This window comes from Xenopus laevis, chromosome 9_10L, assembly GCF_017654675.1.
Source record: "Xenopus laevis strain J_2021 chromosome 9_10L, Xenopus_laevis_v10.1, whole genome shotgun sequence".
NCBI classification, from domain to species: Eukaryota; Metazoa; Chordata; class Amphibia; order Anura; family Pipidae; genus Xenopus; species Xenopus laevis.
In genome coordinates, this window is record NC_054387.1 from 123,580,471 (window position 1) to 123,607,191 (window position 26,721).

The 26,721-nt window shown below is 42.9% G+C and overlaps 1 protein-coding gene across 1 annotated transcript in view; it reads right to left on the minus strand.

The window, feature by feature from the left end:
* Positions 1-26,721, minus strand: part of LOC108701910 (syntaxin-binding protein 4) — a 62,119-nt gene that overhangs the window by 26,827 nt on the left and 8,571 nt on the right. Inside the window, exon 2 of the mRNA XM_041577004.1 lies at positions 4,009-4,082. Coding sequence (XP_041432938.1) covers positions 4,009-4,082 — 74 coding nt within the window. The remainder of the gene's footprint in view (positions 1-4,008; positions 4,083-26,721) is intronic.

Sequence of the window (26,721 nt, forward strand, 5' to 3'; positions counted from 1 at the left end):
AAATCGGACTTTTAGCAGCATTCAAGTATAATAAATCTCAAAAAATTTGAGTTTTTTTTTTACCCTAAAAGCCCAACCAGAAAAAAATTTGAGGTTTACTAAATAACCCCCAGAGTGTGTATAAGTCAACACAGCTGAGGATTGTGGGAGGGGCAGCTGATATATCGTTTGGCTCTGTGTTTTGGACTCACGGATTATGTTTATTTTATTTCCCTTAATACTATTTGATCTATAACATCTCCACTGTGCACTTCCCATCAGATTAAGCGATTATGTAAAATATGAAATTCCCCCCCCAGGAACCAATTTCTTTTTTTAGCCTTTCTAGGTTGTTTTTATATAATGGGTTTTTATATAGATTTATGGGATCTGATCCTATTTTCCACCTCATCCGTGGGCGTGTGTGAGTATCCCGGCGCTGGTGTAATTGCAGTAATGGTTTCCTATTTCCACAACCATTCAGCAAATCCTTTCATCCACGGGGCCTGACAGACTCAAATTCTGTCTGATTACTGGACGTGGGTGATTACTGAACAGCGTAAGGCTCTGGTGTTTCAACCTTGCCGTGCTGGCGGCCATAGTAGTGACTAGCGAGTGGCTGTTATGTTTTTATTAAATTGTTAAATTAGAATAAATTGTGATTTCATCCCCGTTACTGGACTTTTACCTGGTACCAGGGTTGGACTGGGCTGGTGGGACACTGGGAAAAAACCTGGTGGGCCCCAGCTCTTTTGGGCCCCGCTGGCTCAGACTCGCTCCCTTCACTGACACTGCTTACTTCCCTAGGGGAGGTACGGGTTGCGGCTGGGATGAGGGGGCTCTGCGTCTGGGGGACCCGGGGGATGGAGTGGGGGCCACCGATACTGCATGCCCAGTGGGCCCACAGTCCTACGCTGCCTTGTCCCTGAACTCTCCCTGCCTGGAGCTTGAATTTGCTTAACCCTTTGTTGCCTGGCCTTTGCTTGTAGGCTATGGTCCTTATGCAAGAACAACATCACTTGTGAGAAACGCAGAGCTCTGATTTGCTGGCTGAAAAAAGGAAATGGCTTGTGGGGAATGGGTGGAGTTTGGATAGATTGTGCACTTTTGTGGTGTAATGGCCATACACAGGGAGGTCCGCTCGCTTGGCGATGTTGCCAAACGAGCGGATCTCTCCCCGATATGCCCACATTGAAGTGGGCGATATCGGGCTGATCCAATTGTGGGTCCTAGGGCCCAACGATCGGATCAGAATGGAGGCCAAACGGGCGGTCGGATCACGGGACCGCATCAACGAAAAGATGTGGCCACGATCCAACGGGATTTTTTAACCTGCCTGATCGAGATCAGGGACGCCCGTCGGATGGCCCCACACACGGGCCAATAAGATGCTGACTTGGTCTGTCGGCAGCTTTTATTGGCCCGTGTATGGGGGCCTTAAGGGGTGTCATTGGTGTGGATCAGGGTCATAGACAGATCGTTTAATTGGGTCCCATTGTGATTTGTTTACTCAGAAGGCCACAGCGATAGGTTGGTAGCAGGATCCAGGCCCATTAGGTGTGGTACCCTGTTAACTTAGTAGTATGAGGTCCCATGATTTCTCAGGCAGCCCATCCTTATATCCAGACTTAGTTGGCTGTTTATTGTCCATGTATGGGGCCAAATGATTATATCAGCCCAATCTAGACTTCTATCAGGCACTGTGCTCACACACAAACCAAGGGCACGCACACATGCTAGCCAATGAATCGATAGAGCTTTAGCTTTTGCTCCTATACTACTTCCTTTTTAGTAAGAACCTGCATTGTTCCCTACACAGGCACTGTGCTCACACACACATAAATATTAGGCTACATCGCCAAATGTATGTCAGAGGCAGCAAAGAAGGCATTGTGCAGGTCTGAACCTGCCAGGGCCCTCCTGTTTTTTTACCGGTGTCCCGCCGGCCCAGTCTGACCCTGGCATACCTCCCAACAGAAAATACAAAGAGGGACAAAAAAGTTGGCGTGAGTAGTGCGGCACATTTTTGACCCGTTTTGTGGCCACACCCCCTAATTACCATGTTCATTTTCCAAAATTTGGCAGGTTATGAAAGTGTGGTTTTGCTAATAATGGTGAATTGCCCTTTAAGCTGTGAGTCTAACTTTTCCCAAGGGGCCTGTTATCTTATATTGTTACAATTACTTATCTGCTGATCTAGAAATGGTTACAAAAGTATCTTATCTGCAGCTGTGGCTGTTCTGGGCTCTCTGCCAAAAGCCAATTAAGTTAGAAACATTGTTTCTTTTTCTGGCTGTTCAGTGCAGAGAAAACCGGGACTTTCCAGTACAAATGAGGGACTGCGGGTTGAGCTGTCAAAAGAGGGACTGTCTCTCTAAAAATGGGACAGTTGAGAGGAATGCCCAGGTAGGAGGCTGTTATTGACATCTAGCTGTGCCTGTTTATGTATAGTGTGTCGTGAGAGTACATAGGACAATTGGAGGAATGGGACGGCTAATCCTATTAGTTTATTAAAGATCAGCAGGAACAGTCTGTACTGTGACTCCTTAGAATAATACCGGCCTGTGCAGAGGGGTAGAGATATAAAGCAATCAGCATTAGGAGGATTAAATTAATGTATAAGACATAAAGCCCTTCCCATGGGCCAGCTGATAACAGCATCAGTGGGCATTGGCACATGGAGCATACACTCAGATACATACTGTAAATCCCTTCTGATAGAGATCTTTGGTGAGATCTTTTAATACTTTTTGAGATATGCTGTACATCTAAATCAATGTCCTGATGCTCTGAATCGCTACAGGTTATATTTCCTGATAGATGAGTGTTTTCAAGCTACTGCCCAGTCATTTCTGCCTGCTGATTGGTTGCTTTTAGGCAGTGACCCTTCCTATACTTATTTCTATATGGGAGATGAAGGCAGAGCAGGCAGCAACCCTTCCAACACTTTCCCCTTGTCTCTGACCATAAATATATTAGTTACCTGTCTAGTGCTACCAATACCTATTTCTGTATGGGAGATGAAAGGAGAGCAGTCAGTAATCCTTCCAACACTTTCCCCTTGTGTTTAACCCAGGAGTACCCATACTTTACTAATGTGAGGTCTACTTTTAGTGATGTTGGTGGTAGAACAGGCAGCAACCCAACACTTTCCCCTTGTCTTTACCCCTACATATTAGGCACCTACTGTGTCTATAGCTACCAATCCCTATTTCTGGCGGGGAAATAAAATCAGAGCAGGCAGTAACCCTTCCAACACCTCCCCTTGTCCTTGTCCTTATAGATTAGGTACCTATCAAGCACTACCAGGTAGTAATCTTGCTTATATTTTTAATGCAGAGAATAACAAATGGTGCTGGGGCAGGAGCATTGTTGGCAGGGCCGGATTTACATAGCAGGCTCCCCGCTGCCCTCCCTTTTATTTGTACAAATTTTCATTGTGACTAGAGCAATGGGGATTGGTGCATGGGAAATTTAAAAAACAATCGCATCTCCTGCGCATCCCCAGTGTTTCTGAACCAATGTGGGTGTAGTTGGGCAGCATGCGGCCCCCCTAAAATCCTACTGCCCTAGGCCTGGGCCTTGGTGGCCTTTCCACAAATCCAGGCCTGATTGTTGGGTGAATGAGGGCTGCAGGCATGTGCATATATTAGGGATGCAACGAATCCAGGATTTGGTTACGTATTCGGCCAGGATTCGACCTTTTTCAGCAGGATTCGGATTCGGCCGAATCCTTCTGCCCGGCCGAACCCGAATCCTAATTTGCATATGCAAATTAGGGGTGGGAAGGGAAATCATGTGACTTTTTGTCACAAAACAAGGAAGTAGAAAATATCTACCCCTTCCCACCCATAATTTGCATATGCAAATAAGGGTTCAGATTTGGTTCTGTATTCGGCCGAATCTTTCCCTAAGGATTCGGGGGTTCGGCCGAATCCAAAATAGTGGATTCGGTGCATCCCTAGCATAAGCTCATTTTTTGATATCATTCTGTATCCAATTAATTACAATAAATTGCTAATACTTCACCCAATCCATTGGCACAGTCATTGAACTCCATGCAGTACACAGTGCGGTCCATCCCATATGGGCCCATTAGTGTCCTGCAACAAAAAAAATAAACCGCAGTTACTTATCGGTCACTAATTCGATTAATTATCTTTACTGGTCTGTTAATCACAGAACATGCAAGGCATTATTGAAACTGGGAGTTTCTGCCACATTATTTCAATAGTCTGGAAGTTTTGGGGTGTCCAAGGGGTATGCCCATGTGCCAACCCCAGCCTACTCCACTGCCAAATGCAGGCAGCACTGTATTCACGAGATATGTGCAGCTCTTTGCTCTCCATTCTGGAGCTGTGCATAGGGACACTTACTTTTGGGCAAGCTGCCAAGTGCAAGTAAAAAAATGTCATTTTGCACCCTGCCCTGCACTTCATTAATCAGACCCACTATCCCACAGTTACAGACTCTTCTCTTGCAACATGTTGCCCAGGTTGGACTGGACTCATGGGCCCCCCTAACCCAGACCCGATTCCCACCTGGTATTTGCAGATCGGGAGTCCATATGGCTGATTTCTGTAGACTGAGCCAGAGGGACCTGCCCCAGTTCCAAGGCAATCACAATGCACAAATTATATCAAAAATATATATGTCCCAAGGCTTCTTAAAAGTAAAAACAAGTCATTTATTGCTAATCACATTAAAAAGTTTTCGGTACATACTGACCCCACATGGCCCACCTTGCGCGTTTCGTACCCTCCGGCACTTAGTCAACCGTCGTTCCCCTGCTGCCCTCCCCCGAATAAGTATGAGGTGCGCACCTGGGAGGGGATGGGTTTGGCGGTAAGAGAGTGGGTGGTGAAGACCCCAGAAATGGAGTGGTGCCTCTGAGGTAGCAGCCCAGTGGGCTTCGCACATCTCAGTCGGACCCTGTATCTAGCCATACTGCACTGTATCCCACAATTGCAACCTTATTCCCTGGTACCATCTTGCCTTGCTATATACGCAATCTCAAATTTACAGCCCCATTCCCTGACAACATATGACTAACTATTCACACTGCCCCATCGTTACCGCCCCCTTTTTCCCTGAAACAATATTGGCAGGTGCTTAACTTTCCCTTTACACAGTTTTTCATGGCAGATCCCCAGAAGGCAGAAAGAAGAAGAATAATCTGTAAATGCCTCCAGCATATAACATAAAGCTACTGATTATATCAGGCAACCCTGTACATACAACATAGTGCTAGGGGGTATCCCTGTGTATATAACATAGTACCATAGCAGCTATCCCAGTGCATATAACATGGTGCCACTCTGTATGGCAGGTGTAGATGTCCCTGTGTATATGGTTCATGCATTTCCAGCTTCTGTGTGAAGCTTTTATATTTCTCCTTTCTATCCCCCCGCCTCACGCCCTATAAATGGATTGTGCAGCCTTCCATAACATGAAACAGCTTGGGGAGATTAATAAGCAATTCCCATTGATGTCAGGAACATAATTATTTTCTCTGATGGAAAATGACAAATAAAATAATGGTTCTCCAGAGTGATTTAACCTAAGGGCTCTTACTCACGAGCGTTTTTACCTGCGCTCCCCTGCGTTCCGTTTTTCTGCGTTCAGCCGCAGGGGAGCGCAGGAATAGACGCATTACATTTTTTCCAATAGGCCGGTACTCACACAGGCGCGTGTATGCGCCAAACGCAGGTTGAGACGCAACATGCTGCATTTTTCCTGCGTTCGACGCCTACACGCGCCTGTGTGAGTACAGCCCCATTGGAAAAAATGTAATGCGTCTATTCCTGCGCTCCCCTGCGGCTGAACGCAGGGGAGTGCAGGTAAAAATGCTTGTGAGTAAGAGCCCTTACAAATAAAATAATAACATCTCTTTTTCAAAGGGTAAATTATCCTTACATAACACAAGTAGTTATGCTGAGTTTAATTACTAATGCGAGAATATTGTCCAATAAGACTGATCTGAGTAATTGTGCTCTTATCTAACATAGGGAGATCCCGGTGCAATTTTCATTTGCCCCAGGAGGGCAGACATAGTGCTGTTAAGGTGTTGGGTGCTTAATATTTTTAAAATGCCTCCAGCTCCTATCACATGTGCAAAGAATAGGGAACTGGGATGAGCCAGAAGTACACAGAAAATGCAGGGTTTTCATTGGATATGAAGTTGGCTGCTGGTCCTGAAGAGCCAGGGAAAATTGTAATGGGCAGGGTTGTTTAAAGATGTTGTTGGACTACTATGCCCAGCATTCTTTAATTCTTGATAGTATGAAGAATGCTGGGATCTGCAGTCCAGCAACATCTGTTTAAAATAATGCACATTTAGAAAAGCTTATATATATCTATATCTATATCTATATCTATATATATATATATATATATATATATATATATATCTATATATCTATCTATATCTATATATATATATATATATATATATATATATATATATATATATATATATATATATATATATATATATATACACAAACGCTCGCATTCTGATCCAGTCTTGGAGTTACTGTGGGTGCTGGGTCAAAGCTTTAGCATACAATAATTAAATAGGGACCCGCACTCCAACGTTGCGTGAAGAAAAAAAGGTTTTTATTTCAACTTGTGCATCCAACGTTTCGGCCCATGCCTGGGCCTTTATCAAGGATTTATTTAATTATTATATATATATATATATATATATATATATATATATATATATAAACAAGGGAAAGTTGTGCTCACCACTAGTTTTTAAAACCATTAGGCGGGGGTGCAATGAGGGTGTGACCACAAAATACATATAGACAAATACAAGAGTCCTCTGCACTCAACCCATTATCAATATATTTAAGACAGAGACATTTTGTGCATACTGCTACTGAAAAATGCCTTACCCTTTAAACAAAACAGGGATTGTTTGTCCATATATTGCAATATATTTAAGATGGCCAACTACGTCAATTGAGCATAGGACTGGCCAGATATGGGATGACTGTGACGTAGTTGGCCAGCTTAAATATATTGCAATATATGGACAAACAATCCCTGTTTTGTTTAAAGGGTAAGGCATTTTTTAGTCGCAGTATGCACAAAATGTCTCTGTCTTAAATATATTGATAATGGGTTGAGTGCAGAGGAATCTTGTATTTGTCTATATATATATATATATATATATATATATATATATATATATATATATAGTGAACAAAGTACCCCCTATTGTAATATATAAGGATATTATAAGTCACAGAGGAGTTTCATGACCAAATAAAATCATGGAACTCTGAGGTGATTTCTAATATAGTGAATAAAGTACCCCCTATTGTAATATATAAGGATATTATAAGTCACCGAGGAGTTTCCTGACCATATAAAATGACGAGGCCGAAGACCAAGTGTTTTTATACAGGTCATGGAACTCCGAGGTAGCTTTTAATATCCTCATATTTTACAACTGGGGGTACTTTATTTATTATAATACACAAGTTTCCGTGAGTCATGTGACAGAAACGACATCAGAACTCACCGTTTATAAGGATATAATTTACAAGATATTTATAGCTTTTGTGTATTATATCCTCACATTTGCAACGGAGGGTCATTTTTTTGCATTCTAATACACAAGTTTGAGTGAGTCATGCGACAAAAATGACATCACTAAGTTCCGATTATAATCGATGACATCACTAAGCAATGTTTATATAGTGAATAAAGTACCCCCTCTTGTAAAATATAAGGATATTATAAGTTACCGAGGAGTTTCATGACCATATAAAACACGAGGCCGAAGGCCGAGTGTTTTTATACAGGTCATGGAACTCCGAGGTAACTTCTAATATCCTCATATTTTACAACTGGGGGTACTTTATTTATTATAATACACAAATTTTAGTGAGTCATGTGACAGAAATTACATCACTACTCACCTTTTATAACTGATGACATCACTACTCACCGTTTATAAGGATATAATTTACAAGATATTCATGGCTTTTGTGTATTATAAGGATATAATAAACAGGATATTCATGGCTCTTGTGTATTATATATTTATAAAAAAAGACTTTACAACAAAGTCACCGCGGTCCCACTGGCTTCGATGGGTCGCGCCGGGTCATGCGGTAATAACAGCACAATTGCGGGCGTAAATCTACCATTAATCTGCACACCTTTATAAACCATCAGATTAGCTCTTTGTTTTGGATTATTTCTGGGATCTCTGTGCGTGGCGCTAATTCACATGTAACCACTACACCGCTACAGCTTTGTAACTTCTACACTGTTTCTGCGCTGATCACACGAAACCAAGAAACGAGGGTGGGGTATAAGCAGAGCAGGCTCGATTCTCATTGGAGGGTCTTGTTGCATTAATTCTGGCCCTGAAGAGCTTATGAAAATGAATTGCTTTAGGAATCCGTTTCTATGTTTGCTGCTCTAGAACTTGCATCATGCCCTAACCGTTGTTTATATGAAGGAGAATGCTGGGAGTTGTAGTGCAATGTCAGTTGGGAAGAGCAATGCTATTGATGGATAATGTACCAGCATGCTTTAACTCTTGTTGACATAATAGAGTATTTGGGAGCTGTAGTTCAGCAACATTTGGGTAAAGCAACCCTGCTATAGAAGGTTATTATCTTCAGCATCCTCTATCCATTGCTACTATAATGATGCATGCTGGGAGCTGTAGTCCAAAAACCTGTAGATTAAGAAACACTGCTATGAATGTTCCAAGCATGTTTCAACATAAGGGAGTATGCTGGGAGCTGTAGTTCAGTTATATTTAGCGGCATTGCCATGGATGGTTTATTTTACCTTTAGGGAATGGTATGTGACTATACAATTAATAAGAAACTGTAACTCTCCAAATCCAACAAAATCACCCCAAAAATGGTATAGAATGCTAAAAAGGAGCGGTTCAAGCGAAAGGGTATAATCTGTGAGCAGGAAAAAAGCTGTAACAGATGTGGCGCTGGCTGCCCCCTTGCCCTCTCACTCCCTGGTAAATCCCAAAGGAACCCCCCTCACTGACCTATTTACCCATGAGTCTGTGTGAGCCTCTCACCTGCTGATCAGCACGGCCCCTTTGCAGAACACAGAGACAGAAGGCATCTTCCCAACTCCCGGCCACATCAGCGCAGCAAGTGCATCAAGTGAGGAAGAGGAGGCAAGGGACTGGGCTTGTACCAAAGAGGGCAGGTCATGTGATACTACCCACTACATTCCTACCAATGGTGGCCGAGGGGACTGAAGGACTTGTCAAATTTGTTTTTCTTTATCCATCTCTAAGCCATGTCAGCAGCTACACGGCAACAAGGGGATACACAAAGCCGCCAGGCTCCAGGGCATCTGTCTCTGGTAAGGCTGAACCCGTGAGGTAATCAGCATGGCAGCTCTACACCCCTAATATAAGAAAGTGGCCCCTTTACTAGAATGTATATATATATATATATATCATATATGTGTGTGTGTGTGTCGTTGTGAGCAACTGTCCAGTATAAATTAATTTCACATGTTCGATGTCTTTAAAGTTATGGGTAAATGTAATTGCTATTGAAAGCAGTATGTGTCCCTTCTTATTCTCTGCATTCACTGCTGGATCTGACTCTTGCAATAATGTAGGAGAAGCCAGCTCTCCTCCAGCTAAGACTCCGACTCCCACAATTGCTTGCACGCTTCTTCAGGGTTCTCTTAATAGTCGGCTTCTGCTACATTATTTCATGTGACTTGCACAAAGGTTGTTACGTATCCACTTCGCTCTCACTGTACAGTACAGTCCCCTCTCACCTTGTCTGTGTCTGTCTATGGAACAAATGATGATGAGTTATGTCATTAAGTGCCTGGAGCGACTGCTGAAGCCAAATCTCTAGTGGCAGCTCCGCCTGTACAGACTCTATGTTTAATATCTCCAGCAGAACTGACTAAACCACTTTACAAGCCACAGGGGGTTGTGGTTGAACTGACTGTAGACATCTCTCCCTGTTATCCTTACTTGTAACTTCTCACTTGTTTGGGGCCCTAGTTTATGGGGTTCTACACCAGTCCCCCCTGTTGAGCCCCACACCATTAAAAAAACCCCAGCTCTGTTACCCATTACTTAGGCAAGGGAAATTGCCATTATCATTAAGCAGTTGGGTTAAGTAGTTGCAGTCACTTTTATATTTACTGCTTCCTTCTTCTGACAAAGCAATGAGCCCTGCTTTATGGCAGTGATTCTAGATATTTGTATAACGCATCATTCAGACAAAAGTGGTCCATGATTCAGTCTGACACCCAGGGGCATATTTACATATGGTCGAATATCGAGGGTTAATTAACCCTCGATATTTGAATGCCGAATGTAAATCCTTCGACTTCGAATATCGAAATAGTTCAATCGAACTATCGATCGAACGATTTTTCTTCGACCAAAAAATTGTTAGAAAGCATATGGGGACCTTCCCCATAGGCTAACTTTGCACCTCGGTAGGTTTTAGGTGGCGAAGTAGGGGGTCGAAGTTTTTTTTAAAGAGACAGTACTTCGACTATCGAATGGTTGAATATTCGAACGATTTTTAGTTCGAATCGTTCTTTTGAAGTCAAAGTCGCAATCGAAGGTTGAAGTAGCCAATTCGATGGTCAAAGTCGCCAAAAAAAACATTCGAAATTCAAAGTTTTTTTTATTCTATTCCTTCACTCGAACTAAGTGAATGTGCCCCCCACTGTTTACATTGCTACTGGATTTTAAGCCTATGGTCACAGAACCCCTCAGTGACTTTGAATATCTTTAATATTTAAAGTAGGGGGTACATTATCCCTTATAATACTTGAGTGATTCTCAGAGTTCCCTGTATAACTCAGCCTGTAGCCTTGTGCCTTTATATGGTCACAGAACAACCCCTCAGTGACTTCTAATATCCTTATCATTTACAGTAGGGGGTACATTATCCCTTATAATACATGAGTGATACTCAGAGTTCCCTGATAACTCAGCCTGCAGCCTTGTGACTTTATATGGTCACAGAATCCCTCAGTGACTTCTAATATCCTTATCATTTACAGTAGGGGGAACATTATCCCTTATAATACATGAGTGATACTCAGAGTTCCCTGTATAACTCAGCCTGCAGCCTTGTGTCTTTATATGGTCACAGAACCCCTCAGTGACTTCTAATATCCTTATCATTTACAGTAGGGTGAACATTAAACCCTTATAATACATGAGTGATATTTACAGTTCCCTGTATAACTCAGCCTGCAGTCTTGTGTCTTTATATGGTTGCAGAACCCCTCAGTGACTTCTAATATCCTTATCATTTACAGTAGGGGGTACATTATCCCTTATAATACATGAGTGATACTCAGAGTTCCCTGTATAACTCAGCCTGCAGCCTTGTGTCTTTATATGGTCACAGAACAACCCCTCAGTGACTTCTAATATCCTTATCATTTACAGTAGGGGGTCCATTATCCCTTATAATACATGAGTGATACTCAGAGTTCCCTGTATAACTCAGCCTGCAGCCTTGTGCCTTTATATGGTCACAGAACCTCTCAGTGACTTCTAATATCCTTATAGTTCACAGTAGGGGGTATATTATCCCGTATAATACATGAGTGATACAGTACCGTTTATGCCAAGCTCCCAGATAAGCAACATTCCTTTGTCCATATAGTAAAACATGTCCTTGACTCCCCTCCAAAAGACTCACAGAGGTTACCCAGTTGGGAGGAAAAAAAACAGCTTTCCTTTTTGAGAAATCAGATAAGATCGGATAAGGTGCACGTTGATAAGGTCAACATCCGTGTCACTGCCACTGACAGTTATCCTTATGATTTCGGCAGAGCCTATTAAAAAGTCATCAGGAAGTCAAGAAAACCTCTTCTTTCCTGATCCAGGATGCTACCTGATCTGCACTATAATGTCCTACCTACTCCATGTCTGGCCCAGTCAATCATGAGATTAGTTAGCCCAGATCCAAGGAACATACACAGAATCCAGGCATGATAGTCCCTTCAACTGCCCCCTTTTTCTTCAGACCAACATGGCTGCCTCCAAGCCTTTCATACGCCACAGTTCCCAGAGCAGAAATGCTGATTATATAAGACTAAAGAAGACAATCAGGAACTAAATGACAGAGATCCCTGGAAAGATCCCTGGCATCTGTAAGAGTGAACGTCTGCTAGCTGCCATATTGAGTATTTTTGTAAATCCACAAGCAGAGAGAGAGAAACGTAAAGGCCCTTTTGTTGCAGAGGCCCTTGGCAAGTCTTATGTTCATCTATAATGGCCAAATCCCTCCCAGAAATATTTTGCTGTCCTGCCCCTAAAATCCTCTTGTCCTAGGCCCAATCTTCCCACAAATCTGGCCCTGTGCTTTGTCAACAGTTTAATGTACTTCAAGCATAAGCTGTGGGCTGAATAGTCAGATATGGTTCAAACTACCCCCATGATGGCAAGTACAGACTAATAGTGATGGGCGAATTTCTCCCGAAAAATTTGCGGCAAAATTATGAAATCAGGAAAGTTTCACGAAAAAAAATCATGAAATTAAAATATTTTTACGGAAAAATTCTTGAAATTCGAAAATTTTCACGAAAAAATTCAATGAATGAAAAATCGTGAAAATCGGATATTGATTTGCCAGCAAATTTTCACGGGAGATTCGCAAATCTGTTTGCTGGCGGCAAAACAGGGAAATTCACTGCGAATTTGTGCCAGTTGAATTTATTCACCCATCACTACAGACTAGCCAGTTTGTTTGAAGACCTGACTGGTAGTGAGAAGAGCCTGTGGCACTTTCATTTCTAAATCCAGTGTCAGACTGGTTGTCGGAGCCAACCGCGGCTGCTGCATCAGGGGCCCACATACCTCCCTGGGCCCCCGAACCTCCTGCCAACTCGGCACCCAGTGTCAGCTACAAACGCCCCCCCCCTCGCCAGCACATATCTGCTTTTTTTTCCCAAGTCCTGATTTTGACAGCTCAGCCAACAGTCTTGGATTGTTACTGAAATGTCCCGAGTTTCTCTTTGATCTCCTGCACTGACTCCAGAAAAAGTTACGATGTTTTTAAAACTTAACTAAAGAGGAAGCTTTCTTTTTTGAGCAGAGAGCCCAGAATACATGCCACCTGCACTTAGATACATTTGTAACTATTTAAGATGAGCAAAGATACAATTGTAATTATTTAAGATAAGCAGGACTCTTGTGGAAACTGTGACTTGCAGCTTAAAGGGCAATTCACCTCCATTAGCAAAACTGTAATAACACATAAAACATGGCCCTAAAACCCCCAGAAATGTTTTCAAATGTTTCGTAACCTATCACCGTAACCTTTTGTAACATTGATGTGGTATTTAGGGGGTGTGGCCATAAAATGGGCGTGGTCAAAAAAACAACTTTTTGTCCCTCTTCTATTTTTCAAATGTTGGGAGGTATGCTGAGGGAGGTCAGGGAGCTCATAGTTTCAGGCAGAAAGGGGGAGTGGATCTGGGCCAGAAGGGCCCAAAGAGTGCCAAGGCCCACCGGGTTTTTACCAGTGTTCCGCTGTCCCAGTCTCACCCTGTCTACCTCGGCTGATGCCCCACCCACACACTGAGAAGTTGAACCCACCGGTACCAAACCGAGTAATGCAGATCCAAGACCATTTGCAGTTCCCTTAATGCAGTTACATTAGCAAATCTACAGTAGCTCTTGACTCTTCATAAGAGGCAACGGATTAACCCAGCCCTGTATGAACCCATTCTCTACCTCTATCCCCTCTAAGCTCTCTCTCTTTCTCTCTCCAGCCTAAATAAAACACAGGCAGGCACTAATCTTTTCTTGAAAAGTGATTATCCTGAGTGTCATGTCCCCCACATCCATGGGTCAGGCACAGGTTAGTGTTGATGTTGCTCTATCTTGGCAGGAGTTTCAAACAGGAGCGGCTGTCCTGGGTTCTGAGGGACCCCAGAGCACTAGGTATAGTTAGAATGCTCAAAAGCTTTACAAATTAACACAGCACATCAGGCCAGCAGGGGACATCTTAATTTGAAGTTATTGGACCAAAAGTTGTTGGAAAAGGGATTTTGATGGAAATTGTTCCACTAATGTATTGAGAAGTAGAGGGCAGTAGTTCTTCTCTGGTTCCTTCTACCCATCCATCCCGATGGAAAGGTAGAAGAGAGGGAGAAGTACCTCCCCATGAGAAGGCCTGGTTTGGGGCAGAATTTGCCAGATTTGGAATCTGAGCATAAACAAACCCTTTGATATAGAGAACTGCTAAGAAGCATGCAAGGTATTGTCAGAAATGGATCCAAACGAAGCTAGAGATAACCGCACACCTTACATACCCTCAATTTCTTCTCTTGGTGTTCAGTGATAGAGGAATCAGCCACCTCACTTGCAGGATATAAAATAATTCAACAGCACACAAGACATGCTTTAGGAGGGCAAGCTCTTGCAGTTTTATTAATGACACTCCCCGAAACGCTGCACATTGCATTAATAAAACTGCAAGGGCTTGCCTGCTAAAGCACTTCTTGCGTGCCGGTGAATTCCTTTATATATTGCCAGAAATGGAGTCATGACTAAACAAGAGCTGGTTTCTGCTACATAGTTTCAAGAGTTAGAAACAACAATGCAGAAAGGATTTATGTTTAGAAATAACTTTGCCCTTACAGCACTGAAGGATGGATCTGTGATGTGTCAGGTTGAAGGTGCTCAATAAAGTAAGTAGACCCTTTGGCACTAAAAGAAGTTGCCCTTTAATAACACATTGCTGCCTTTGCAAAAAGCAGTGTGTGTAAATCTCTAGAGCACTTGGAATCTTGTTTGTGTTGTATATTCCCAGCGAGGAGATAAAAGGATGGAGCGAGAATGTAATACATCACAGCTCATGGTAACCCACCCAGCAAACTGCCAAACTAGTTATATCCATGAGGCTTTAGCCAGTGACAGCTGCCGGAGATGACAGTTCTCCCCAAATGACCCCTTCTGCTCCCTCCTAACATTTCATTTGAACTCATTATAGGCAGATTATGGATGTAAGAAAACGAACGAATACCCAGGAATTCTTAAATTGCTTTGGCAAGTCAGTTCTTGTAGTTGTAAACTGGTTTTCTCTATGATTTTACACTTCTGGCCCCTATTGAGAGATGTAACTGTTGCATAAACAATTCTTCTATATTGTGGTTTTAATGGATTTGGCCAGCCTTGAGGGGGTGCAAAACATCATGAGCAGCTTGAATGAAAACGCGGGCTTATTAGCCCTTCCTTCTACCTCTGGGCGGCCAATGGACAATCGACATTGTTTTCATATATACTTTATATTGTTTTCATATATACTTTATTCCCAAAAGTATCTGTTCACCCAGGATTTCATTAACAAACCAAGGCCTTATTGAGGAGATTGTATTCTCCTATTTGAAGGGAATTCTTCTACCATTAATATTAATGAGAGCTGAGCTATCTATTTTATTCAGGAGGCAAGAGAGAAGGCTATACAGGGTCACTTTGGCACACTTACAGGGCTATGAATACCCATCCATGGAGCCAAGTGATGAGAGTATTGAAGACCTTACCTATGGCTAACCTGGGCGGGTGACCATGGCTAAATTTCAGTAGGGCAAGACTGTAAAAGTAGGGAAACATGGTGGCAAGATTAGGGCAGGATGGTAAGATAAGATGGTGATGCAAAAGCACGATGGAGACAGTAGGACAATATAGTCATAGTAGGCAAGATGGAGACAATAGAGCAAGAAGGCAAGATGAAGAGAGAAGGGCAAGATGGAGACAGTAGAGCAAGATAGTGGCAGTAGGGCAAGAAGGCAATGGTAAGGCAACATGGAAATATGGGGGCAAGATGGAGACAATAGAGCAAGAAGGCAAGATGAAGAGAGAAGGGCAAGATGGAAACAGTAGAGCAAGAAGACAACAGTAAGGCAAGATGGAGACAGTAGAGCAAGAAGACAACAGTAAGGCAAGATGGAGACAGTAGAGCAAGATAGTGGCAGTAGGGCAAGAAGGCAATGGTAAGGCAACATGGAAATATGGGGGCAAGATGGTGAAAGTAGATCAAGATAGTGACAGTAGTTTAAAATGGTAACAGTGGGGAAAGATGAAGACAGCATGGCATGGCAATATGTGGGCAGTAGGGGAAGATGGTGGCAGCCACGCAACTTGTGCTCACCACTAATTTTTAAAAAACCATTAGGTGGGGGTTCAATGAGGCTGTGACCACAAAATACATAAAGACAAATACAAGAGTCCTCTGCACTCAACCCATTATCAATATATTTAAGACATAGACATTTTGTGCATACTGCTACTGAAAAATGCCTTACCCTTTAAACAAAACAGGGATTGTTTGTCCATATATTGCAATATATTTAAGCTGGCCAACTACGTCAAAGTCATCCCATATCTGGCCAGTCCTACGCTCAATTTTCATCTGATTCATTATGAATTCAATTGCTTCATTATACATTTTACACAGTCACACACAATAGCCAGGTGATCACAGTGGAGGCCAATAAAAGAGCAGCCAAGTTTGGGAGTTTTAATTCTTGAAAGCAGCAAGTAAGTTGCAGGTAAAATTTAGTCCCTGTGTAAAATATAATGGGTAAGGCATTTTTAGTAGCTGTATGCGCAAAATGTCTCAGTGTCCTAAATATATTGATAACGGGTTGAGTGCAGAGAACCTCTTATATTAGCCAGTCAACTTGGCAATAGAAAGGCAAGATGGCAACTGTAGGATTCTGTGACTTGACAGTTTCTCTTTACGATTCCCTTAGCCTGGGTGCTGTACATCAGGGAGTGTCAGCTCAGCTGGACCTTTAGGGGCATCTCTCATTCTAACTGCTTGACCAAATGAGGGCCAGTCATTAGCTTAGATGCAGCTGTCAAAATGGCTCTTTGACAAGTCTCTGTTCAGACAGGGAGATGCCTGAATCCTACTCTATTGTGAGGCCTAGTGGCCTACTTTGCTCATCCCTTCTAGAACATCCAGGGCCTCCATAGAAAGGTTACTTGACCTTTATTAAACATTTTAAACAATATTGAGGGATAACCATAAACCCTAAGCTCCTCTTTATAAATCAAAGCAGATAAAGGACAACTAAAGCCTTATTTTACAGTTGTTTCTTTATGTAGATGAATATAAAATGTGTGGTTCCTTACATGGAACGGCTCCAATGGGGCTTCTATATGTGCATGTTTCAGTTATATGGGCTAAGGGAACCATGGGAGAAAACACACAGATGGAAATCTATGTGGCAGGGATGCTTCGTATGAGCCATTGCTATGGGGATCCCAGTTGTCAACGTGACAGAGATAGCATTTGGCGTGTGTCTGTGCTAGGGGCACTGGATGGCCTGAATGTTACACGATATTATCTCTGCAACGATGATGTGCCTGTGTGTCTATAAAGCATTTGATGTCTCACATGCGTCCCCCCTACCCTGTAGGTCTGATAAATATATATATAATATATATATATATATATATTATTTAATTGTGCTCATGAGAGTGGCATCACTATTGTGGAGACTTGTTGACATGTGGTGTTTCTAAGATTGCCACAGACAAGACTAAAACTGCAAGCTAAGGAGGCAATAGAGATGGCAATACAAAGATTGATCCAATTGCTTGTTGAGGCCACCAAGGCAGCCTTTGATGTGATCATAGATATAATGTAAGCTCTGTTGGTGGACCATCCTGTAAGGAGTTGAATAATATGTTCATGCTATAGACATAACTTTCAGCTTAATCTAAGTAATGTCAGCTCATTAGTGCATGCAGGTTTTTGTGCAACTTATTATGTAATGTTATCGGCTGACATTGGTTCCCAGATCTGCCACTTCAGGCTGAGTCAGAGAGGTTTGGAAATCCCATTGGTCTGAAAATCCCATTGTTGGAGAAGCTAATTGGCTTATCTGTGCGGTAGTTCTCTGATGACGAGAACTTATGTGGCCTGTCTCCTGATGTGATACACTTGCTAGGCTGGTGGGCAAAGGATTGTTTTATAGACGAAGGGGGATGTTTCTGTTTGGGGAGGATAATTAAAGGCATTTTCTACATTGACTCCTTCTTAGTATGTCAGAGCCAAATCCATATATAATAACCCAGAACACGTCAAATGAAATGCAATGCAAATTCCATGTATAATACCCCAGAACACTTGGCAGATAAATACAGTGCAAATTCCATGTATAATACCCCAGAACACATGGCAGATAAATACAGTGTCAATTCCATGTATAATACCCCAGAACACATGGCAGATAAATACAGTGTCAATTCCATGTATAATACCCCAGAACACACGGCAGATAAATACAGTGCAAATTCCATGTATAATACCCCAGAACACATGGCAGATAAATACAGTGTACATTCCATGTATAATACCCCAGAACACATGATATTATAGTGCCAGTTTCATGTATAATAATTACATAGATCACCTAGCTGAGCAAATTGAGTGCAAGCTCCACATATAATGCCCCTGGAATACATTGTAGCATAAATACAGTGTCAGTTACATCTATAATGCCCCAGAACACATGACCAATTAAATGCAGTTCCAGCTCCATGTACAATACCCTCAAAATGCATGGCAGCATATAGTGGCAATTGTTATGTGTAATAACCCCAAAACACATGGCAGTGTCAATTCAGTTCCAACTTCATGAATAATACCTCATCTTATTTGCTGTTGGAAATTATTGGTGTTGGTTTGAGGAGGCTTAGCCTTCCCTAGACTTCACTAACATTTGCCTGTGTAATGTATCAGTTTGATTTGATTCACCACCTCTATCTGTGTATGACCAGCATCAGTTGCACAATCTTTAGATGACTGGGTTGGGCCCATTACAGCCCAGTGTGTTCCTGGGGACTAAAACAAGAACATTTTGTGTAGCTTATTGTGAATCCCTAAGTCAATGCCAAGGCAGCTCTGTGGCCTCTTCAGATGAACCCAAAGAGACCGTTTTACTTAGAGTTGGACTTCAGTTGAACTTCAAGAGACCAAATCTTTGGCCGCAAATCAGATTGATGCTGATTACTGGCCCTGCCTCATGGGAAGGGAAGATCCAGACAAAACATGTTGTCCTGCAAAACTCAAACAATTGGAAGTTAATTGGCAAGTCCGGGGTTAGGGAATCTTGTTAGAAGAACATTAGTGTAGGGCAAGGGAAGTATATGGCTCTCCCCATGGGAACCTGTGGGGCACTTCAACACACATATCCATGCTGTGCATACATTATTTGGGCACCATTTGTACCTTTTGTAACATATAAACCAAATATTCATGCACTAAATTTTGTGATCACAAAACACAGATGCTAATCACTAAATGAATGTCTCTGCACTACAGAGCTTTAAAAAATAAAGTCTGGCGCGTTTCGTGTCCCCATGATTAAGTGTCCTGTGGGGACACGAAACGCGTCAGGCTTTTATTTTTTTATACAAGATTTAAATAAAGCTTTTTGTACTACTTTACTAATATTTTGAGACTGCTGGGCTTTACTTAATTTAGTCATATTTTCGGGGTGTCGGAATGGTGCCAGCCCTTTTTTTCAGGTTTTGTATGCATTTTCTCCCCCTGCTGAGGGCTTGGAGCTTGAGCACCCGGACTCCATATGGAAAGCGGTAAGCTTATCCTTATATCCTTAAATGTCCATTCTTTCTATTACTTTCCTTTATATATTACAGGGGAACCTCATTTTCTGCTGGATAATTAGTGAGGACCCCTAAGCTTTGCTTCTCAACAGTTACTCAGAGCCCACTGAGCATGTGAGTGTCACAGACACTCCTAACAAAATCCAAGATGGGAAACTCCTGGGGCAACTTTGAAGGCCAGAAGCATTACTACTATAGAGATGCTGAACCTTTAGGCTGCTTCAATAAGTTCAATGTATAAAATATGTAATTTTTAGCCATATTCCTTTTTAGGGTTTAGTTCTCCTTTGAGATCACAAAACCCTTCCAAAGAAAACAATGTTTTCATCCCTCCAGTTAATGCTGTTTTTATGCAAGACAATACTTTGCTTTAGCAGCCACTGAGCCTAGAGTTATACAGCTCGTTTCCTACAAAATCCCCAACGCACTATCATTTAGTGTATAACCCACTCTTATGTTATTTCTACCAAGGTGCATAACCTGCATTCATCAATAGTGATGAGCGAATTTATTCGCCAGGCGCGAATTCGCAGCGAATTTACGTGAAAAAAACGGACGCCGGCGTCAAAAACGCCTGCCAGCGTAAAAAAAACGGACGCCGGCGTCAATAACGAGACGCCGGCGCCGTTTCGCGAGTTTTTCGCAAACGCCGCAAATACACATTGAACTTAATTTTCCAGTTTGCTGCCCAGTTTTCCAGTTTAGACAAATCACTGTGCAAAGTGGCAGCATCCTGCATGGAACCTATAGTTCTGCACAATTTAGTATCATCTGCAAAAATAGAAACAGTACTTTCAATGGCCACCTCCAGGTCATTAATAAACAAGTTGAAAAGCAAGGGACCTAGTACAGAGCCCTGCGGTACTCCACTAACAACACTGGTCCAATTAGAAAATGTTCCATTTACCACCACTCTTTGTAGTCTTTTAGCCAATTCTAGTGTTGGGCGAATTTGTGAAACGGCGCTGGCGTCTCGTTTTTGACGCCGGTGAAATTTTTTTTTTCCGCAGGTATTTTGCGAATTTATTCACTGGCGGCAATCGCGCAAATTCGCCACGAATTTGCGCCTGCCAAATAAATTCGCCCATCACTAGCCAATTCTCTAACCAAGTACAAATACATTTACTAATGGACAGATTTTCACTTCAGGAAATCTCGCCATACTTTGCACAACTTCGTGAGACGTTATTTCACAGCGAATATACGTGTTTTTATCAAAATGCGAATGTAACGAAACCTACTCACCCTGGTGGTCTAGTGGTGCGGCAGGGACGACCGTCGCACCATCAGCAGGGACGCCCGCCACGCTGCTCCGTTTCCTTCCAGGCACCGGTTCCCTAAGGTGCGCCTCTGTGCAATTTATAGGCGCAATGGCGCGAAATTTGAAATGTATAAAAAGCTAATTTGGGCTGCAGGACCTTGCCCGTTATAGGATTGTGTTCCTGGTGCTTCTGAGCTGTTAAGCTATCTGTTATCTGATTCTTGATTCCTGTTGTGACCCCTGCCTTTGACTATTCTGACTTCTGGATCCTGACCCTTACCTGATATCTGACTTTGCTTCTTCTATATCCCTCTGATTGATCTCCTGGTTTGACCCTTGCCTGCCTGACTTTGTTTATACTCTGCCTGCCTCGACCTGGCCTGATCTGACTACTCTGTTGCTGAACGCCTTGTACTTCGACCTTCGGCCCAAAAGACTTTGCTTTACAGTCGTGCCCCTTTGCCTGTCCAGAACCATTCGCTTGGCACCTCTCTTATTAAGACCTGGCGGCATCCGATTAGCCAAGGGCTCCTCCCGAGGTGAAAGGCGGCTGCTAAAGGCTGAAGAAAGAGCCGAGACCAGGGTGCTTAGCATCGTTTCTGGATTAGGGTGCCGACCATGACAGCGAAGTTTCGTCTCAGCAAATGAACACGGCATACTTTATCGTCAGCGTGAACGTTTCTACATGAATTTTCTCTAGCGTTACTTACATCAATTTAAATATGGCGGGTACATACAGGTCATATAGATCGCTTCTCGGCCTTTTGGCTAAGATCAAGTGTAGTACCTTTTGGGAAACATTTGGTCCATTGGCTGGCAAGACCAAAGAGGAGTATCTGTTCTAATGATCCTATCTGAAGAACGGAGAAACCATTGGTCCTCTGGACTAGGCTGAGAAGCGGAAGCTTGATGAAAGCTGGGCCGCTGTGCTCCCATTAGGGTGGCCCCTGACTTGCATTTTGAGTCGGGGGAGATGCTCATGCACCCATGCTTAATCAAGCTTCACTTCCTTTGCTCTTACCATTCGGTGGGCGGGAAGTCTTTTCTTTTTCTGGCTGCCAACCAGAGCCTTGCAAAAGGCAACCAATGGCCTTGCACCGCCCACTCCAGCACCTTTTTTGTGTCTGGTTTGAGCACCCTGGATGGGGTCACGGTCTTTTGGCTGGACTCGCAGGCCATGATTCGCCCTGGGGGAAGCTTCGGCAGAACCCAGGGTAGACGGGACTCCCCCTAGCTTCGGCGAAGGGGAGTCCAAACGTCCCCAAACCCCTTCGGGGGGGCGGGGTGGTGGGCCCTCCCTAGCTTCGGCGAAGGGGGACCCACCCGTTCGAGCTGTTCGCTGGCGGTAGCTGGGAACAGCTTGGGCAACGGAGCCCATGCCTTCGGGTAGGACTCGGAAGGATGATTCAATATCATATGTATTTATTAGTGATTGTTGGTGAAATTGCTGGAAGTGGACACATTATTAAAAATGTACAAGGAAGCAAAATAAAGACAAAAGATCCTCTAATATCCTAGATATGAGCCCACCCTAAAACAAATTTTGGTAACATATTGGAAAGTTTGCTTTGATGAGTAACAATTGTTCACATGAGGGAAAATTCTTTAGCGTTGAGCTTTTTCGCTAGTGTATTGTCCGCTTGCCTTTTAGTAAATTGGTGATGCCCCTGTGAATTGTCATTTTGGTGAATTTTCGCTAAAAAAAGCCCACTTTCGCCCTTTAGTAAATCTGTGTTCCAGTCCAATATTGCTTAATTTACAGTAAGCAGTAGAGATGTCGCGAACTGTTCGCCGGCGAACTTGTTCGCGCGAACATCGGGTGTTCGCGCTCGCCGGAAGTTCGCGAACGTCGCGCGACGTTCGCCATTTTGGGTTCGCCATTGTTGGCGCTTTTTTTTGCCCTCTCACCCCAGACCAGCAGGTACATGGCAGCCAATCAGGAAGCTCTCCCCTGGACCACTCCCCTTCCCTATAAAAACCGAAGCCCTGCAGCGTTTTTTCACTCTGCCTGTGTGTGCTGAAGAGATAGTGTAGGGAGAGAGCTGCTGCCTGTTAGTGATTTCAGGGACAGTTGAAAGTTTGCTGGCTAGTAATCGTTTTGATACTGCTCTGTTATTGGAGGGACAGAAGTCTGCAGGGGTTTGAGGGACATTTAAGCTTAGGTAGCTTTGCTGGCTAGTAATCTACCTTCTACTGCAGTGCTCTGTATGTAGCTGCAGTGGGCAGCTGTCCTGCTTCTGATCTCATCTGCTGACTGCTGCAATAACAGTAGTCCTTGTAAGGACTGCTTTTATTTATTTTTTTGTTGTTTTACTACTACTACTACTACTACTACTATAAGAGCCCAGTGCTATTAGTCTAGCAGTGTTGGGGAGTGGGACTGGTGTGCTAATCTGCTGCTCCTAGTAGTTCAGCAGCACCAACTTTAATTTTTTTTTTTTAATATTCATTTTTTTTTTATTTTACTTTTTTTATTTTACTACCGCTGTAGTAGTGTATAAGTTGACCTTTTAGGCATTATTTGCCCTGTAGGCATTATTTGCACACTGTTTTCTTCAACCCGCCATCGAGCTGTGTGACCTTGTTCACATTCTGTCTAAATATCCATAATATTACCGTCTCCAGAAAAAACACCGGAGTCACTTTTTTCAAGCAGCCATAATATATTTTACGTAATCCGTATCCACCGCTGTAGTAGTGTATACGTTGGCCTTGTAGGCATTATTTGCACACTGTTTTCTTCAACCCGCCATCGAGCTGTGTGACCTTGTTCCCATTCTGTCTAAATATCCATAATATTACCGTCTCCAGAAAAAACACCGGAGTCACTTTTTTCAAGCAGCATTCATATATTTTACGTAATCCGTATCCACCGCTGTAGTAGTGTATACGTTGGCCTTGTAGGCATTATTTGCACACTGTTTTCTTCAACCCGCCATCGAGCTGTGTGACCTTGTTCCCATTCTGTCTAAATATCCATAATATTACCGTCTCCAGAAAAAACACCGGAGTCACTTTTTTCAAGCAGCATTCATATATTTTACGTAATCCGTATCCACCGCTGTAGTAGTGTATACGTTGGCCTTGTAGGCATTATTTGCACACTGTTTTCTTCAACCCGCCATCGAGCTGTGTGACCTTGTTCCCATTCTGTCTAAATATCCATAATATTACCGTCTCCAGAAAAAACACCGGAGTCACTTTTTTCAAGCAGCATTCATATATTTTACGTAATCCGTATCCACCGCTGTAGTAGTGTATACGTTGGCCTTGTAGGCATTATTTGCACAGTGTTTTCTTCAACCCGCCATCGAGCTGTGTGAGCTTGTTCACATTTTGTCTAAATATTGATAATATTATCGTCTCTAGAAAAACCACTTGAGTTACTTTTTTTCAAGCAGCATTCATATATTTTACGTAATCCGTATCCACCGCTGTAGTAGTGTATACGTTGACCTTGTAGGCATTATTTGCACACTGTTTTCTTCAACCCGCCATCGAGCTGTGTGAGCTTGTTCACATTTTGTCTAAATATTGATAATATTATCGTCTCTAGAAAAACCACTTGAGTTACTTTTTTTCAAGCAGCATTCATATATTTTACGTAATCCGTATCCACCGCTGTAGTAGTGTATACGTTGACCTTGTAGGCATTATTTGCACACTGTTTTCTTCAACCCGCCATCGAGCTGTGTGAGCTTGTTCACATTTTGTCTAAATATTGATAATATTATCGTCTCTAGAAAAACCACTTGAGTTACTTTTTTTCAAGCAGCATTCATATATTTTACGTAATCCGTATCCACCGCTGTAGTAGTGTATACGTTGACCTTGTAGGCATTATTTGCACACTGTTTTCTTCAACCCGCCATCGAGCTGTGTGAGCTTGTTCACATTTTGTCTAAATATTGATAATATTATCGTCTCTAGAAAAACCACTTGAGTTACTTTTTTTCAAGCAGCATTCATATATTTTACGTAATCCGTATCCACCGCTGTAGTAGTGTATACGTTGACCTTGTAGGCATTATTTGCACAGTGTTTTCTTCAACCCGCCATCGAGCTGTGTGAGCTTGTTCACATTTTGTCTAAATATTGATAATATTATCGTCTCTAGAAAAACCACTTGAGTTACTTTTTTCAAGCAGCATTCATATATTTTACGTAATCCGTATCCACCGCTGTAGTAGTGTATACGTTGACCTTGTAGGCATTATTTACACACTGTTTTCTTCAACCCGCCATCGAGCTGTGTGAGCTTGTTCACATTTTGTCTAAATATTGATAATATTATCGTCTCTAGAAAAACCACTTGAGTTACTTTTTTTCAAGCAGCATTCATATATTTTACGTAATCCGTATCCACCGCTGTAGTAGTGTATACGTTGACCTTGTAGGCATTATTTGCACACTGTTTTCTTCAACCCGCCATCGAGCTGTGTGACCTTGTTCACATTTTGTCTAAATATTGATAATATTATCGTCTCTAGAAAAACCACTTGAGTTACTTTTTTTCAAGCAGCATTCATATATTTTACGTAATCCGTATCCACCGCTGTAGTAGTGTATACGTTGACTTTGTAGGCATTATTTGCACAGTGTTTTCTTCAACCCGCCATCTAGCTGTGTGTATTATCGTTTCCAGAAAAACCAACTGAGTTTTTGTTGTTGTTGTTGTTTTTTTAAAAATAATGCCAGGCAAAGGCAGGCCGCCACGCAGAGGCCGTGCTAGGGGCCGTGCTGCTATGCAATCCTGTGGCCCTAGCAAATTTCCCAGTTTTAAAAAGCCAATGACCCTGAACTCCCAAAATGCTGAAGAGGTAGTTGACTGGCTTACACAGCACACCCCATCCTCTACCGTTTCTAACTTTACCACAACATCCTCCTCATCCTCCACTGCTATGGCCACCCACGTAACACTTCCTCCACCACCGGTGCCCCTTCTTCACTGGGGTCAGAGGAGTTATTTCCAATGAGTTTCTTGAACTGAGTAATGCGCAACCATTATTGCCAGAAGAAGATGAAGGAGATGAGGACCTTACACCAGATTTAATTCTGGCAGAGAACACGATAGAGATGGACATAATGAGTGATGAGGAGGAGGTCCCCGCTGCTGCTTCCTTCTGTGATGTGTCAGAAGAAATTGATGCATCTGAGGAGAATGATGATGAGGAGATTGATGTTTTGTGGGTGCCTAGTAGAAGAGAGCAAGAGGAGGGTAGTTCAGATGGAGAGACGGAGAGTCAGAGAGGCAGTAGGAGAATAAGACTTAGAAGAAGCAGGGAGGACAGCCCGCAGGGATCAGCAGGGCAACAACATGTATCGGCACCTGTGTTCAGCCGGCCAACGCACCCGCCATTGCCGCCAATACCGCCAACTCCGCCAACTTCTACTGTTACCGCCAGATCGCACACTTCCAAAAAGTCAGCAGTGTGGGATTTTTTTAATGTGTGTGCCTCTGACAAAAGCATTGTAATTTGCAATGAGTGCAGTCAGAAACTGAGCCTTGGTAAGCCCAACAGCCACATAGGTACAACTTCTATGCGAAGGCACATGAGCGGCAAGCACAAAGCACTTTGGGAGCAACACCTCAAAGGCAACAGGCAAACTAAAAGCCACACTCCTTCTGGTCCAGCATCTTACTGCTCTACCTCTGCTCTCCTTGACCCGTCTGAACCACCCTCCACTCCGCCTTCCACCTTGACCACCTGTTCCCATTCCCAGTCATCTGCCACCAGCCAAGTTTCTGTGAAGGCCATGTTTGAGCGTAAGAAGCCAATGTCTGACTGTCACCCCCTTGCCCGGCGTCTGACAGCTGGCTTGTCTGCACTCTTAG